The following is a 17,059-nucleotide window of genomic DNA, read 5'->3' as shown; positions in this document are numbered from 1 at the left end:
GGGCCCGCACTGCTGTGGAGAGGGAGTCTGGCCGGGCCAGCAGGAACGGCCACCCGCGACGGGCCTCAGAGCGTCTGGGCTCCTGCGCCGGCTGAAGGGCTGAGTGGCAGTGCCCGCCTCTCTGGGCCCAGGGCCGACTCCTCCCAGACCTGACTCTTTGGCACGGGTTGCGTCCTGAGGCTTCCTGGGAGAGCCGTGAGGGGACGCCACACTCCTGACTATCCACGTCCACGGCAAGTCCACAGCCTCCGAGACAGGCGAGTGGCACAAGGGGCTCTGGGTCTTGGGGAAAGGGCTGTGTGGGTGGTGCCTGGAGCCACCTGCTGGGCCCTAAGGCATTGAGGGGGGAGGGCAGGGGGCAGGGGCCGGGACGGCTTAGCTGGGCTGCGGAGCGTCCGTATTCGGCTCTGGGCGGCCAGAGAGCAAGTCCCGGCTCCCGCGGTCTGCCTGGGGGTCCCCTACTCCCTCCCTGGCCTCCAGCAGGTCGCGGGGGTCTCTGAGGAAGACCACCATGACCGTGATGTTGTCGTGGGAGCCCCGCTCGCGGGCCTCGGCGACCAGGTCCTCAGCAACGCGCAGCCCATTGCCCTGCCGCCCCACTAGGCCGGCCTGCACCAGGCCGGGGACCTCCTGGTGAGGGACGACATCGAAGAAGCCGTCGCAGGCCAGCAGCAGGAAGTCCTCAGAACCTGTCAGCTCCTGGGAGGCGGCGTCCGCTTCCCCGGACACGTAAGGCTTCTGGAACACGTCCCCTAGGCGGGAGAGAGGTGCCGGGCGTCAGTGGGCAGGAGGAGTAATGGCCCCGTCCAGTGCCCTGGGCCCAATCCTGGGGGTCCCCCTGACTCTCAGCCCCTGCAAGCACACTTGCTGGCCTCACCTACAAAACACAGCTTGAACTCCCTTCCCCTCCTCACACCTGCCTACACTCAGGGGGCGGATCCCCTGCTGGGCCCCACCCCTTCTGTGCCTGCCTAGGTGGGCGCACACCAACCAGGGGTGCACACCCTATGCGCGGGACAGTGGGGGGTTCCCCTCTCCTTGGGACAAGCCCGCCCTCTGGTCCTCCCTGCTAGGGCACCGTTGCAATCCCCCCTCCTCCCCCCAGCCCCGTGTCCAGAGACACACGAACAGAAGCCGCAGAGGGCACCACAGAGGGCCAAGACAGGACACGCCCAGTTGCAGGGGTTAGCTGGGGCGGGGCGGGTGGTGGGTGGACATAGCTATCCCCTGCTCCGCACTACCTCGCTCCTTCCTCACCAATGGCTCTGGAGACGGCCAGGGTGCCGTTGACTCGCCAGCAGTCCATGTGAGACACGAAGCCGCCCAGCGCCTCGATGCGCTCCCGCTCGTCCTGCGGGAGACAGGCAGAGTGAGGACCCGTGCAGAGAACCACTGCTCTGGGATGATGCCCAAGGGAGGCATGAGAACACAGGAGACGCCCCACGCGGTCCCTGGGTGGCAGACATGGCTCATCGGGTTACGGGGGACACCCCAGCCAGGCGGCTGGCAACTGCGTCTCTGAACAGTGACGGGGTTGGGGAGATGCTCAGGAGGCAGCAGAGTGCGTGGGTGTGCTCCGAGGTCTGGCGGTGGCTCCCTAGGGGACACTGAGGGGCTGAGTAACACACAGGTATTGCTGCCCCTTACAAGCTCGAGATGGTGTAGTCACGTGGCAGGACTAGGCCCAGCCCTGGGGAATGAGCCCGGGCGCCCGCTCCCCAAAGGCCTCGGGAGTTCTAGCCCCAGAAGCAGGACAAAGGCCCAGTCTGGTCACGAGTGCCCGAGAAGTATCCTTGGTGGGGGCGGGAGATCGCGCTAAGGGCTGGAGCACAGGCCTGTGTACCCCACTCAGTCCCGCCTGCAGCCTTTACCCGGCCTTCACTGAGGGGCTGGTGGTCTCTGCCCACGGCGTCCCGAGCAGTCAGTGCTGAGGGCCGAGAGCCGACGCGGAGGGCCAGAGTGTGGGGTGGGGTTCCAGCCCAGAACCTCCCAGCTCAGGGGGGTGGGGTGCCTGGGCAACCCCGGGAAGTGAATCCCAATGCACAGAACAGCTGTGAGGCGCCCCAGGGCACCGCCAGGTCTGAGCAGGGCAGCTCTGCGGCAGGGACACAGGTCCCACTTGCTCCTCGGGGCTCGTATGATGGCTGCAGACCCTGTTACGCCTCTGCCGCCCCCGCAGAGCTGCTGCCACTGTGGAGATGCCCCGGCCTGGGCTCACGGGCCTCCGCTGCGAGCACGGAGATGGGCTGAGGCCAGCGAGGAAGGGAAAGAGAGGAGGAAGGGATGTGAGGACCTGCAGGGCTCTGGTCTCTGCTCCATCGTGGGATACGGATGCGAGAGCAGGCGCACTGCAGCCAGTCGCTCCCACACAGGCCCCTCTCAGTTCCCACATGCTTCAGGTCACCCAGTTTGACCTCCTGGGGACAGGACAGAGTGTGGCACATGGTACCATGGGGCAGTGCTCAGCAAAATCCACTCCAGGGCCCAGTGTGATAATCTAGCGGGTGGGGTGTTTTCCTTGCATGCGGCCAACCCAGGTTTGATCCCCGCATCCCATATGGTACCCCGAGCACTGCCTGAAGTGATTCCTGAGTGCAGGGCCAGGAATAACCCTTGAGCACAGCCAGATGTGAAACCCCCTTGATCCCCCCCCAAAAAAAAAATTAAGGAAAAGAAAAGAAAGAAAAAGAAAAGTTCACCCCAGGGACAAGTCCTGAGAGGACGTCAGAGCAGCACTGGCCAGAGGTGAAGGGATTCAGACAGGAGGGGGCTTATTCTGAGCGGAAGTTTGCAACTGACTTGGCCACACATCCCCAGACACAGAAACGTGTAGGTGGGAAGGGCCATGGGAGCAGGTGCTGGCAGCACCAGCACAGAGGCAGTGGCAGGTGCCGGCCACTTCCTGGCTGGGGCTCTGAACAAGTCCTGTAACCTCTCTGAACCTCAGTTCTCTCCCCCGCCAACGGGGACAGCCTCTGCTGTTGGCGTAGCATGGCGGAGCCGCGGTGAGCTCAAGAAATGCTTTTGTCCCTGTTAAGATGAGCACGGTTTGATTGATATTCTCAGCAGTGGCTCCAAACCAGCAGCCCTGGAAGAAGAAAGACTGCTCCATTCAGCCCCACAAAGAGCGGAAACACTTGGCAAAGGGCGGGAGAACGACAAGGGTGGGACAATGTGGCTCAGCCCACCTGCAGGAGCGGAAGACACGGGGAGCTCTGAGGAACGGGTCATCCAGGGTTCCTGCCAGTGGCATACCCCCGCTTGAGGGTCGTGCAACAGGGGACTCCCGCCGGGGGGAGTTGGGCCTTCTGGCCCTGCCTCCTGTGGGCAGGGCGTCCTCACCTGCCGCTCCGGTCTATGCGGCTCCATCAGCTTCACCACCTGTCCCTGCTGCACCAGGATGACTTGGGAGTCCCCGAGCCAGGCCACGTGCAGGGTCCTGCCTGCGAGGAGCGCGCACACCCCCGTGGTCCCACTCTGCAGCCGCTGCGGGGAGAGGACAGTCTCAGTGGCCCGGACTTGAGCCGGTGTAAGTTTGATGCTGTTTCTGCTCAAATGAAGAATGCCCACCCCCCCGCCCACCCGCTCGCCAACACACACGCCTCCACTCCTCCCCCACTGAAAGAAAGTAGCGCGGCTGCCAACAGGACTCCATCTAGCTACACAGCACCCCCGTCCTCACCCCAAGGAACCGCTGACCCCCGAGTCCATCCCTCCAGTGCTGCCCTCCATCCTCTCACCTCTCGCCGGGCTTTGCCGAGGAACATGTGGTCGGTGCGCTGGAAGGCGCGTCTCAGGGCCTCTGCGGGCTGGGTGGACAGCTCTGGCTGGCGGGCGGCCTGAACGTGCACATGCACAGCCGCGTACCTGGCAGCGTCCACCCCTCCGTGACCGTCAAACACGGCAAAATAGGCGCGGTCCACGGAGTCCTGACGGAGAGGGGCAGGACTGCGCTAAGTCACCCACCTGGGGCTCAGCTCACAGGGGCTCAGCCCTCCCCCATCTTCAGTCCCTCGGTGGGGAGGGGCCGGAGGGGGGCAGTGGCCAGCTCGGACGTGTGGGCCCCCCAGTGCTGGAGGAGCGGCAGGGCAGCTGGGGGCACTGCTCTCGCTGTGACCCTGTGGTGACCTCCATGGGGCCCCGTGGGCTGGGGACACTCACGGACAGGCCGAAGAGCTGGTTGAAGGTGGGCAGGCAGACGTGGCGGTCCTCCATCTTGCGGCGGGTGTTGCGGATGGCATGGACAGAGACCAGCCACTGGCGTTGCAGGCCCTGGGCGGCCGGTGGCACCTGTTTCTGCCACTGACCACAGACTTCCCAGAGCTGGTTAAAGAGGCTCCTGGCCAGGGCTTTGGCATCCAGTACTGCCGGGTGTGAAAAGCAACAGTTAGGGAAGCACCACTGTGGGGCCGAGGCCCCGTTCATGCCCCTGACCACACAGGCACCCCCATCACGGGCCTAAGGGGGCCACCGGGCCTCCTGAACCTTAGCCTCACGCACCCTGCGTGACAGCCTGTGGCATCAGCAGTCAGAAATGAGGGGTCTGGCGCTCCGTACCAGGTACCTGGGAGACCCACGCTGCTCAGGGGAGCCCACCCCAAAGAAACGGGGAGATCACAGAAATAATTTGGGGGCAAACTACATAATGATTTATAATTGTACGTCAATTAGAAGCCCCGTATGCGCACTGACAGGGCAAATTACGGTCTATTCTCCTGGTGAAGAATTAAGCTGCTATTAAAAATGATTTCCAAAGGCCGGAGCGATAGTATCAGTGGGCAGGGCGCATGCCTTGCACGCGGCTGACCCGGGTTTGCTCCCTGGCACTGCATATGGTCCCCTGAGCACCGCCAGGAGTGATCCCCGAGTGCAGGGCCATGAGTAACCCCTCAGTATTGCCAGGTGTGGCCCCCAAACAAAAGATTTCCCCCCCAAAATGTGCAACGGCCACAGAACCCAGCCAGGTTCCCGAGAAGTCACTCAGCCCAGGGAATGAAGGCGCGGCTCACCCGACACGGCACAGCGCACAGGGCAGGAGCTGGGACTGGCCCGGAGGCCCTTCCCCACCAGGATGGAGCAGCTGGGAGGAGCACGCGGCCACAACAGGGTCCCCCCGGGAGGACACCAACTCTGAAAACCACACGCTGCAGGCTGCCTGAAATGAGCCGGCAGCAGAAACGAGACCAGAGCTCATTAGGGCTTAGGGCTGCGGCAAGGCGGCAGGGTCCGCCGGGTCACTGGGGGGATCCCAGAGGCACATTTCTGTACCCTTTTTTTAGACATGACTACTGGGGGGAGCTGGGTGAAGGCTACGTGGGCTCCTTCTGTGTTGCTCCTTACAACTGCGTGTCAGGCTACAATTATCTCAAAATTTATTTAGAAAAAGAATCCTAAAGGGTAAAATGGCCTTTTTATATTTGGAAACTGATTTTTTTTTTTTGTGGAGGGGGATGGTGTTTGGAGGGCCACACCCAGCTGTGCTCAGGGCTTACTCCTGGCTCTGCATTCAGGAATTAAAATTCCTGAATTATAAGGGGGCCATATGGGATGCCGGAGACTGAACCTGCGGTGTTGGCCACCTGCAAGGAAAACACCCTACCGGCTGTGCTATCACTCCAGCCCTGTCTGAAAACGAACCTTTAAAGAGCAATTGCTCCAGGGCTGGAGCAATAGCACAGTGGGTAGGGCAATTTGCCTTGCACACGGCCAACCCGGGATCAATTCCCAGCATCCCATCTGGTCCCCTGAGCACTGCCAGGGGTAATTCCTGAGTGCAGAGCCAAGAGTAACCCCTGTGCATCGCCGGGTGTGACCCAAAAAGAAAAAAAAAAGAGCTGTAAACATGTAAACTGCTTATGCTATGCTATGATGAACAAGTGTCATGAAAAGGGAAGGCTAGAAAATTCCAAAAACGACTTGATCCTGGTAAAAGAAAAAGCCTCCAACCACTCGGACCCGGAGATGAAAAGCAACAGATGCAGCACAGGCTGCCACAATACTGGGGGGCCTCTCGGGCAGCATGGGCAGCATCCAGGGATGATGCTTTGTCTTGTTTGCTTGTTTATGGGCTGGTGATAATCAGGGGCTACTCCTCGCTCTGCACCCAGGAGTCATTCCCAGCAGTGCTCAGGGTCCACATGGAGAGGAGACGGGGCTACTCTGAATGGGCCCCTCAGAGGTTGGGCCGCCATCCCTGCAGGCCTTCCTGAGAGACCAGGGCCCTGGAGGCCAGCGCAGCAGCCCACAACTCTAGCCCTGGAGGCTGTGGGCTGATGAATGTTTCTTGTTTTTAATCCACTAAGGCTTGAGGCAATTGCGGGGTGGAAGCAGGCGATTGCACCCACAACACTAATTTGAAAGAAAAGGCCAGATCCTACCTAAGCCTGGTGTGTAAGCAGAAGATGGATGAGGAACAGCGGCCTAACGAAATGCCAGGGGGCCCGCCTCCACCCCCCCCCACCCCCCCACCCCCGCCCCAGGATCCCTGCAGGCCCGACACACCCAGCAGGACTGGGAAACCGGGGCCATTTCCTTAAGGGGAGGGAGAGTAGACAGCAAGTAACTGGGAGCAGGTGGATATGAGGAGTGGGCTGTCCACACCCACGCCCAAAGGAAGGGGTGTCAGTGGAAGAAGAGGCCCTCCCCAAGGCAGGCCGCGGCTGCAGGACACCACACACCCCTCCCCCCCCAAACCAGCTCCTGATGCTGCACTGGCCGGCCCCCCCAACGCCCCCACAGCATGTTGGGAGGGGGGCTCATTCAGGTGTTTGGGATTAAATGGGGTTGGGGGAAGACCTCCAAGGGCGCGAACACATGCTCTGCATGCAGGAGCCCTGGGTTTGGTCCCTGGCACCACTGGGGATGGCCCCCAAATCAAGAGGTCAAACAAAAAGCCAGGCTCTGGCAGGGCAACAGCTCGGGCCTCTTCCCCCTCTCCTCTGAAGAAGCCCCACCCTCCCCCCAGGGTTCCTGTCTGCAAACCACAGGCTCTAAGCTCTGATTAAGTCCAACACCCAGGCAGAAGCACATTTGTTTTCTCGCCTGGGGCCATGCTACAAAGTCTTGTCTAGACCTGACCCTGTGCCCGGCCAACTGCAATCACTGGAGAGGAGGAAAAGCAGCAGGTACGCCTGCCCAGCCGCTCCCCAGGTGCCAACGCAGCGGGAGCCCTGCTGCAGGGGCCAGGGCCACACCCCGGGTCTGCGGCGGCGGCCTCCGGGGCCACACGGAGGGCTCAGCCTCATCGGCAAGGGTTCTCACAAGGGTCCTCCCAGCACCCACTTGGCAAAAGAGGCTTTGACACGGCAGACGGTTTTACTTCTGAGACCAGCTGGCCCAGGCCTCCGCCTACTGGGATGACTCCAGCTTCACCAGCACCGGAGCCCTCCAGGCCTAGGGTACAGCGGGTGGCCATGGCACCTTCCTCCCAGCAGGTGGCGCCAGCGTCCCCCAGGCACCGGCTGGGCGGTTCCCTTTGTCAGGCTTTGCAAAGTGTCAAAGAGTCAAAGTGTCAAAGAGACCTTTGCAAAGGTCAAGAGTGCAGTGCTGGGGGGCTGGAGTGATAGCATAGCAGGGAAGGCGCTTGCCTTCTGTGTGGCCAACACGGGTTCGATTCCTAGCATCCCATATGGTCCCCTGAGCACCACCAGGAGTAATTCCTGAGTGCAGAGCCCAGAGGAGTAACCCCTTTTGCATCGTCAGGTATGACCCCCCCCCCCCCAAAAAAAAATAGAGTGCAGTGCTGGGCGCCAGGGAAGCGGCAGGGGATGCAGCTGAGAAGGATCTGGGCACCGAGTGCTCCACAGAGGCTGTGTGTGTTTCTTCCTTCCCCCTCCAGCCCGGGAGTCACTGAGCCTGAATTTAAAGGCACATGTGATGGGCCAGGGAGAGGGTTGAGAGGGTTGAGAGGGCCGGAGCACAGGCCTTGCACACGGTGACGGTAACTGATGTGATGGAGGGGATGGGTGATACTATTGTAGAAATGGTATGAAATAACAGCAGCGGATGAGACCAATACGCCGATCACTTTAGACCAGCGTTCCCCACGCAGGAGAGACACAACAGCGAGAAGGGCCTCCTGGCACCACACCCTGCTCCTCCCAGTCTCCTGCCAGCAGCCCTCCACTGACGGCACTGAGAGGCCCTGACGCCCCCCAAACCTGAGCTTCCTGCGGCTCCTATGTCTGGCGGGGCAGGTGGTTCTGTTGCCTACAAAGGAGTCAGGGCCCCTCAGGGCCTGAGAACTCACGAGTCACAGGGTCTGTCTCCTCTTCCTCATGGTTCTCCTCCTGCTGCTGGGGCGACTTCCTGTACTCGGAGAGGTCAGTCTGCAACAACCGGGACACGGCTGCGTGGGCCAGGGACGAGGCGAGGTGTGGCACAGCATTCCTGGGGATGCAGGCAAGGGAGGGGGTTAGAGGGACACCTGAGGTGGAGGCCCCGCATTCAGTCCTCGGCACCAGCCAGCCGAGTGTGGCCCTGGGGATACGCTGCCCTTGGAGACTCCTGCCCCCTGTACACTGCGACTCAGGGTGGGAGCGCAGCTAAAGCCCGGGAGCCCTGGCCGTCACAGCGGCCATGGAGGGAAGCAGAAAGGGAAGGAAAGGAGGGAGGCAGAGTGGACCCCTCAGAAAGACTGGCCCCGAAGGCTCCGCCTGGAGATGAGCCCCGAGCAGGTGGAGGGGCCCCTCCTCTCAGTGGGGCACCTCCAGAGGATGAGGCCGCCTGGGGCTGGAGCACGGGGCTAAGGCACTTGCCTTGCACTGGCTGACCTGGGTTCATTCCCCAGCATCCCATATGGTCCCCCGAGGACCGCCAGGAATAAGTCCTGAACACAGAGTCCAGAGTAAGCCCGCCAGGTGTGACCCCAAAACCAACCACAAAAAGACGAGGGTGTCCCGGAGTAGGGTGAGCCCCTAACCCGGACCGTAGGGAAACCCACACCAGGCACAGAGGGTGCTGGGGAAAGGGAGGGTTGAGCGGGTGCTGAGGCTGGAGCGAAGAGAGAGCTGCGGCCACTGACCGCCGGAAGGCCCCGCCTTACGGGCCTGCAAACGGGAAGGCCCATTTCTGCTGGACCCGCCAGGCTGTGCTTGGCCCCGTGCAAAGGAGCCCAGAAACGTGGGCGCCTCGAGCGAGCGGGTGCGCTGTGCTCGGCTGGTGGGGCACGGTCAGGGCAGGGCAGAGCTGGCCCGGGCGGGCGTGAAGCGGGGGCTGACGGTTGCGCTGGGCCGTGAAGGGCAAACAGGGCGGTGCGGGGCCCACCGCACGTCTGAAGCCTAGAGGCCCGGCCAGTGGGGCTGAAGGTGGTGGGCTGGAGCTACACGAACCCACCCGGGAGAGGGGGCAGCTGGTGGAGGAGCGGGGGGACCTCAGGTACCTCTGCCCACAACTGCCAACAAGACCCGGGTCTCACGAACAGGCCGTGGGAACTGCTAGGGCAGGAGCGGGAAACTGGGGAGGCAGGTGGGAAGGGATGGAGGGCGAAGGGCAGCTCCGGGACGTCTCGGAGCGGGACAGAAGGAGAGTCCCTCAGAAGGACGACGGGAAATTCTGACACTGGCCCCAGCTCCAGCTGCTTCAGGGACACACCCAGATTCTGGAGCTGCAGTGGGAGCCCCTCGGTGGAGCAGAGCCCACCCCCAAGGCGCTGGATCCTGGGGCGACACCCAGGGCTGCCCAAGACACACTGCCGACCCACAGCGGGTGCCCAGGGGGTTTCCACAGGAAGGACAGTCTCTAGGGCAGGGTGTGACGGAGCATCTACCGGTGGTCTTAGGATCCCCCAGGAGGCACGAGTGATGCTCACCAACGAGGGTGACTCGGGGGAGAACCCTTCCGAATGGCTTTTGAAAAACAACCAGCCAAGACATAAGAAATGAGTTCCTCTGCTCTCCAGGGATTTCCTGCCGGGAGAAGAGGTGACCGTCCTCGGCTCACGGTGAGGTCATGCTGGGGCTTCCTGCAGGACGCCAGGGCCGTGGGGACGGCAGGGGGTGGGGGTGGGGAAGCAGCTTCCGGCCCAGAACCCAGACAATAGCTGGCTGTGGGCCAGGCCACTTCCTGTGCCCCCTCCCACCTCACCCAGGCTCCCACTGGACACGGAGGGGGGAGGGGGGGGTGGCGCGGGAAAGGTTGTTAACAGAGGGAAACGTGGAGATAGTGCAAACTGCGATGGGGGGGCAGGAAGGTTGTAGGGGGGGGGGGAGTGGCCGACAACTCCTGCCCTTCCCCTGGGCAGCTGGGATGGGGCCCAGGAGCACAAGTAGATGCCGCCGTGAGATAACACGACACCCCTGAGATAACATGACAGTGGACACACATGTCTACACAGGAAAGGGATACCAGAAACAAGCCAGGCAACGCTGGAAATCCCGGAGGATGAATGGAAAGATCAGACTCGAAAATATTACGTTTTAACAAGTTAAGGTGCCTCAGAGAGGGCTCTCGAGTGCTGTGTGTGTGTGTGTGTGTGTGTGTGTGTGTGTGTGTGCTCGTGCACGTGCTTGCACAGGGATTAAGGGGCTGATGAGAGCTTGGAGCTGTCCCCCCACCCCCAATTTCAGACCCCAGAGGCCATGACTCCTGGCCTCTCCCAGGCCTCAGGCCTGCTTGTCATTCTACTAATTAACGGGGTGCTGGTTCCACACCTGAGCCCAGGGCTAGCCACCTCCCTCCCCCTCTCCCTCTTCCGAGGCCTCCGGGACGTCCATTCTCCTCTGGCAAGTCCTGGTTTCCCTAGGGAGACACCTGCCCCCTTCCCAAGCACGCCCCCAGGCCCTATGCTGTTTTTCCGCCACGCCACTGACTGCCAGCCCCTTCTGGTCACTCCTGCTTCCTTCCTCCTCCATCTCCACCGCAGAAAGGCAACACCAGCCCTTCCTTCCTCCCCTCCAGCTCCCTCTTCCTGCTCATCTGGGCGCTGACCAGCACACTGGACACAGGAGCCTCTGGGGTCCAGGCCCCATGGCGTGGCCTTCTCTGAGCCAGTACTGCTGCCAGGGACACCTCCAGGACGCTCTCCCCAGCCGCCCCCTTGCCCCCATGGCCACAGCTTGCCCCCCTCTGGTCTCTCCCCTCCTTCCCCGGCCCTAGGCCCTGCAGAAGGGCCAGTGAGGGGGAGGCTGCCAACAGCTCAAGGGCAAACGTGCCGGGTGCGGCCCCACACTCAACTTAACGGCAGGGCGCCAAAGCTGGGGACATGTGTCATGGCACCACAGGGAATGACACGGCTCACACGGACGCTGTGAGGCACGTCGGCTGGCGTGACTGTGAGCCTCCTCCCAGGCGCTGGGGCCTGTGCGGGCCACACAGGCCTCTGTCCCTCAGCCTGCTGGGCAGAGCCTCCAGAGACACAGTGCACACACGGGCTCAGTGCTCAGCACGTCACGAGGAGAAGGCTGCCACCTCAGTGGCCCAGATGTGACCTGACTGGTCTGTGCTGGCCTTAGGTGAGGCCTTGTCCCTGTCCAAACCTTGTCCCTGTATGATGGAGAACCTTACAAACAGACGGGGAGAGACAGCCCGGGAGACGGACCACGGGGACGAGATGCTGTGACAAGAAGCCCCGCCAGGAGGGCCGCGTCTTTAGGCCAGGTGCTGCTGGGGACTCTGGCAAGAGAACAGCAGGGACAGATGTTCCTGATGCCTTTAGTCTGTTTTGGTTTTAGGGCCAGGCCCGGCCACACTCAGGGGCCATTCAGCCTCGTTAGGGGTCACTCCCGGCAAGGCTTGGGGAACACGAGGTGTGTCCTGTGTGCGAAGCCTGCGCTTAGGCCATCGAGCCAGCCCCGAAGTCCCACCTTGGAAGCTCTGGGAGCCAGCCCAGCCCTGACCGCACCCCGCCGACCCCCTCCTACCTGTTCCGCAGGAAGGTCCCCGCCAGCTCCAGCAGCTCCCCCTCGGCCTCCTGGCTCAGCAAGCTCCCGGGCGCGTCCCACGGCAGCGGGCTCTCGGGGCCAGGCGGGGCCGGGAAGTCACCGAGGAAGGTGTCGAGGAAGCCCGGGATCTCCTCTGCCATCTGGCTGGTCTGCTGGGGGGCGCCGCAGGCCATGCCGGGGCATCCCGGGGCTCCAGGGAGCCTTCACTCTGGGTGAGACAGGAGGAAATAGAGTTGCCACTGACGCTCACACAGTCCGAGCTGCAAGCCAGGTCCTCTCTGGGGGAGGGGATGCGGGGTGGGGCCAGAGCCACAGTTCAGCATGTAAGGCTTTTGATTTGCCTTGCACTCGGCTGACCCAGGTTCGATCCCCGGCATCCCATACGGTCCCTCGAGCACAGCCTGGAGTGATCCCTGAGTGCAGAGTAAGGAGTAACCTCTAAGCACTGCCAGGAGTGGCCCAAAAACAAAACAGAAAACAATCTGGGCGGCCATCAGGCAGTCCATGACCCGCTCCTGGGGCCCTTCAGGTTCTGACAAGTAAACAGCGGGCAGGATGGCATGAGAGGATTTTCTGGAATCTCTGTAGACCAGATTTCTAAAGTTTGCCTGCGGGCTGGCAGCGGGAGGAAGGAGTGGGGGCCTGGACAGTGGGGAAAGTGCTTTCCTTGCAAGCGGCCAACCTGGGTTCAATCCCTGGCCTGCCAGGAGTGCAGAGTGCAGAGCCAGGAGTAAACCCTGAGCATCCAGGTGTAAGAGCAAAAAGAACAAAAGGAAGGAAGGAAGGAAGGAAGGAAGGAAGGAAGGAAGGAAGGAGAAAAGCAAGCAAGCGAGTGAGCAGATATAAACTGAAGGAAGAAGAGAAGCGTAAAGCATCTTGGGTTTGGTAGTTGGCAGCGGACCTGGTTCGAGCACTGCACGCACAGTCTCCTGAGCACCATCAGGAGTACCCCCCCAAACTCCCAGTACAGAGCTGGGGTAAGGTGCCGCCAACCACTGCCAGGTACAGCTCAACTTCGCCTCCCCCCACCTCAAATAAAAGTAGATACACAGAAAAAAACTATGGCCAGAGGAGCACCTGGAAGGGCAGGTTACGGGGCCAGACTTAAATCCATCCGCCACCCTTCACAGTTACTCACGAGCAGAGAGAAATGGGCGAGGCCCCCGGGTGGCGGGGACAGGCGGGTTTGGAGCTGAGGATGCAGAGGAAAGGGGGAGAAGGGAGCGGGGTGAGGGCAGACACTGCAGGCCAAGCAGGCCAGGCCGTGAGGAGAAGGCAGGCGGCCAGGCCAGCAGAGCCAGCATGCAGGAAGCTACTGAAAGCCCAGAGGCCAGGCTTTCAGCACAGGGTTCAGCACCTCTGAGCAGAAAAAGGAGTCAGGACCCTCTGTGCCAGGGGATGAGAAATGTGGGCAATGTAGCACATGGGGGTGACCTGATGGGAGAACAAACCCTATGCAGGCAGAGACAAAGCCTGGGGCGCGGAGCTCGCACAGCCAGAGGCCAGGGCTCCTGGGACTTCCCCAGGGCCACCATGTGGGAGAGCCCAGCATGCCCGCAGAGACAAGGGGCCTCTGCGACGGGGTGGAATGCGGAGGCTCCTCTGCTCCTCCTCGCCCTGGAATGCTGGTGCCCGCAGGGCTCCAGCCTCTGCCTGTCTCCCCCGGGCCTGGCAGCGCATGGGGAGGACGGCGGGCAGCATGGCTTCGGGAGGGATGGGTGGGTCAGGAGAGGGTAGCATGGATGCTGGCTGCACTGGCAGGAGTGAGCACTGTCTTCCTCTGGGCCTGTACCAGGGTCTGTCCTCGGCTGGTCAAAGGGTGAAAGACACTGCCATCCTCTTGCCAGCCACCTTGCAAAGCTCTGAGTGGCCACGCCGATCAGAAGCAAAGCAATCCCTGCCCTGGCGGGGGCCGCGGCTCCCAGACACGAAGATGAAATTCCTACCCTCAGGGGGCCCAGAGCAGCCCTGGGAGAGCAGGAGGGGCCCCGAGTTCACCCCCTTAACAGTGACGGAACCTCCCAGGCCACCCCTCACGGTGACGGGCTCTGGGAGGCAGCGCCTCACGCACGCCCTGGTCTCCTTCCTGCGCCCACAGCCCTGCAAGTCTGTGTCACCTGACCTGTCCCTTCCTACACCACTCTCCTGCTGACCCTGCTGCTGTGTCCAGCCTCACTCCAGGGACCAGGTGCCATCTTAGGGGCTCCAGAGCACTTCCGCTTGAATCTAACTTGCAATCAGACCGCTTTCCTTCTCTTTTCCACATTGTTATTAATTTGAACTAGCGATGTGGGTCAGTGGTAGAAAACTTGCCATGCATGTGTGATGCCCTGGGTTTGATCCCCGCTGCTGCAGGAAAAAAATTTTTTTAAATAGTTGAAAAAGAGCCAGAGTGATAGAACAGCAGGTAGGGCACTTGCCTTGCACACAGCCAACCTGGGTTCAATCCCCAGTATCCCATACGGTCCCCCATGCACCTCCAGGAGTAAACTCTGGGCACAGTCAGGTAGGCAGGGCCCAAAAAGCAAATAAATAAATAAGTTTCAAAATAGTCAAGAAATAGTTGAGGGGTTAAAGCATTTGCCTGGTATGTGGCCAACCCTGGTTCAATCCCTGCACCACACAAGGACAGGGGTAAGCTGGATGTGGCCAAAAAATATTTTTTCCCTAGTGACTAGTTTTGACTTAGAAGCTAAACTAGTACTGATAGTACTGCATTTTCCACCTAGGTGGTATGGACATATTTTGTCTAATTTCAGAACTTATTGAAAGAGAAAATCAGAAACTTTAGAAAAGGAAACTGGATTACTGTCAGGCAATGATCAGATTTACCATCAAGTATTTTTTACAAAGGGGGAAACAATGTGCCCACCTTCTTCTTCTCTCTTTCTCTCCCTCTTCCTCCCTCACTCTCTCCCTATCTCTCTCTCTCTCTGTTTGCAGCCACATCTTGTGGTGCTCACGGGCTACTTCTTGTTCTGAACCCAGGGCTCCAGCTTACAGCATGTGCTTTAGCCCCTGGGTATCTCTCCAGCCCCAATCCAATTCCTTTATACAAACCAACCACTAGGAAGAGTTTGGCATAAATCCTTCCAGATCCTTCCCTACATCTATTTCAAAGGAATGGGGCTGGAGAGATAGTACAGCAGATAAGACACTTGTCCTGCACATCACTGATCCGCGTTTGATCCCTGGCACCACATATGGTCCCCACCAGGGGGTCACTTCTGAGCCATGAGTCAGGAAAGGAAGGGTGAGCACGGAAGGAAGGGTGTGGCCCCAAACCCAAAAAGAAACAAGAGTTGGTGACAACATTTATGTAATATAAGAGTGCTCAGGGCCCCGCTTATGTGTGTCCATCTGGGACAGAACTGACACTGGGCAGTGACCAGGCCTGGCTTCCCACCCACCACACCTGGGCCTGCTGGAAGCCACTTATAGCACAGGAACTGCAGGGGCCTAGGTGATGTTCTGGGAGGGGCGTCCCGTCCTTCTCCCCTGACCAGCGGCGGCAAGGTGGGCTGCTATGCACAGCCTGAGGCCTGGATCTCCCACAGAGGAAGCAAGTCTCATGGGCAGGGGTTCTATGGGGAACATGGGGGGGCTCTGCCTGGCACTCCTCCCCCCACTGAGCCCTTAGAGAGGCAGAGAGGGGACTAGCTCCCGGAGGCCAGGCCACCTTCAGGATGACCAGGGAGGAAGCAGAAACGCCCACCCCGCCAGGGGTCTCTGGGTCTCCTCTGTGGCTTCAGCGAAGACTGAACACAGGCTAGAGAGGCCAGAAGTGAGGTGGAGATGATGCCTCCCACTCGGACCCAGGGCCCCCAGGCTGGAGGATCGCCCAGGGCACCCTCTGCAAAATGCGAGGGCCTGTGGCCTCGGCCACGTGTCTCTGTGGGGTGGGAGGATGTCGAGGAGGGGCCCCTCACCTGGGCTAGACCTGCCGGCATCAGCTCAGGCCCTAGATCAACAGCTCCACACGCAGGCACAGAGAAGTCAGGAGGTTCCCCGTGTGCCCGAGGTCACACTGCACAGAGGTGGCGCCCCTCCCTCCCGGCGGGGAAGGGGAGGCACGCCCACAGGGTCCTGAAACACCCCGGGGAGAGGGCCCCGGGGTGCCGCCAGGTGCACGGGCGAGTGGGCGGGGGTCTGGGCGGGGGCGAGCTACCGGCTCCCGGCGCGGGAGCCCTCGGCACGCCACGCTCCTTCCCCGGGCTCGGCCACACCCCGCGGGCACCGGGAGCCCCCAGTCCTGCCCTCGGGGCACCCGTGCCCCAGCCTCCCCGCTCGGTCCCTCCGCTCCGGGCAGGGCGCGCTTTGGCGTCCCCGCGTCTCCACCCCTGCTCCGTCCCCTGTGCTTTCTCGGCGCCCGGCCCCACCGCTGCCCGCCCCGCGCCCCGCGCCCCGCGCCCCGCGCCCCGCGCCCGGCCTCACCCGCCGGACCGCAGCTCCGCGCCCTACTCGCCGCTCCGGCCGCGGCCCCGCCCACTCCCCTTCCGGGCGGCCAGGCGCGGCGCAGGCGCACTCGGGCTCCGGCGGCGCGGCCGGGCCTCGGCTGCCCCCTGGCGGCCGCCAGGGACCCTTTCGGGAGGAGACACTCCTGCACCCCCCTCGGCCGCGCGAGCCGCTCCAGGCGCGTGGCCCGGAAGCCCGCGTGCAGCCTGGGCTCTGGAGCCAGACTGCTCTCACGTCTGCAGTGCTGGCTGGTCGTGTGGACCGGGAGAGGCCCCATCCCTGCACCCTGCACCCCGGGGCCCGGAAATGAAGCCACCTGCCTGGCCAGTAGCTGATAGGAGACCCCTGCCCGGTTACCCACCATCCTTCAGACCCGACCTCAGTGGCCAGTGGCCCTATTGGTTTCCCGTTACTGCTATGACAAACTGTCTTCAATTCACAAACGTCTGTTGTTTACAGTCCTGGAGGTCGGAAGTCCAGATGGCCTCCAGAGGTAGGCACAGGGGGAGCTAGGCAGGCCGGGAATTTCTTCCCTGGCCTTACAAGCTCCTAGGACCACCCCCACTCACAGCTCCATCCGCGGCATCAAAGGCAGGAACCTGGGGAGCAGTCCTTATGTGTCCACCTCTCTGCTCCCCTCTGGAGCCCTATTCCAACTTTTCCCTTTTTGGAGGACGAGCTCCCAGAGGTGCTAGAAGGGGACTCCCCACCCCCCATAAGACTTG

At 61.7% G+C, this 17,059-nt stretch overlaps 1 protein-coding gene across 1 annotated transcript; it reads right to left on the bottom strand.

Annotated features, from left to right (window-relative positions):
- Positions 1–360: 360 nt before the first annotated feature.
- On the bottom strand, positions 361–16,379 carry PPM1F (protein phosphatase, Mg2+/Mn2+ dependent 1F). The gene is made up of 8 exons (XM_056120789.1): positions 16,314–16,379; positions 11,859–12,087; positions 8,249–8,388; positions 4,162–4,364; positions 3,741–3,929; positions 3,343–3,486; positions 1,258–1,351; positions 361–752 (listed from the first exon to the last, which is right to left on the bottom strand). Exons 2-8 carry the CDS (start codon positions 12,050–12,052, stop codon positions 376–378), a joined length of 1,341 nt encoding a protein of 446 aa, XP_055976764.1. The 5' UTR covers positions 12,053–12,087; positions 16,314–16,379; the 3' UTR covers positions 361–375.
- Positions 16,380–17,059: the final 680 nt, after the last annotated feature.

The sequence above is a fragment of the Sorex fumeus genome, unplaced genomic scaffold, assembly GCF_029834395.1.
Source record: "Sorex fumeus unplaced genomic scaffold, SorFum_2.1 ptg000043l, whole genome shotgun sequence".
NCBI lineage: Eukaryota > Metazoa > Chordata > Mammalia > Eulipotyphla > Soricidae > Sorex > Sorex fumeus.
This window is presented reverse-complemented; position numbering and strand designations above follow the sequence as displayed.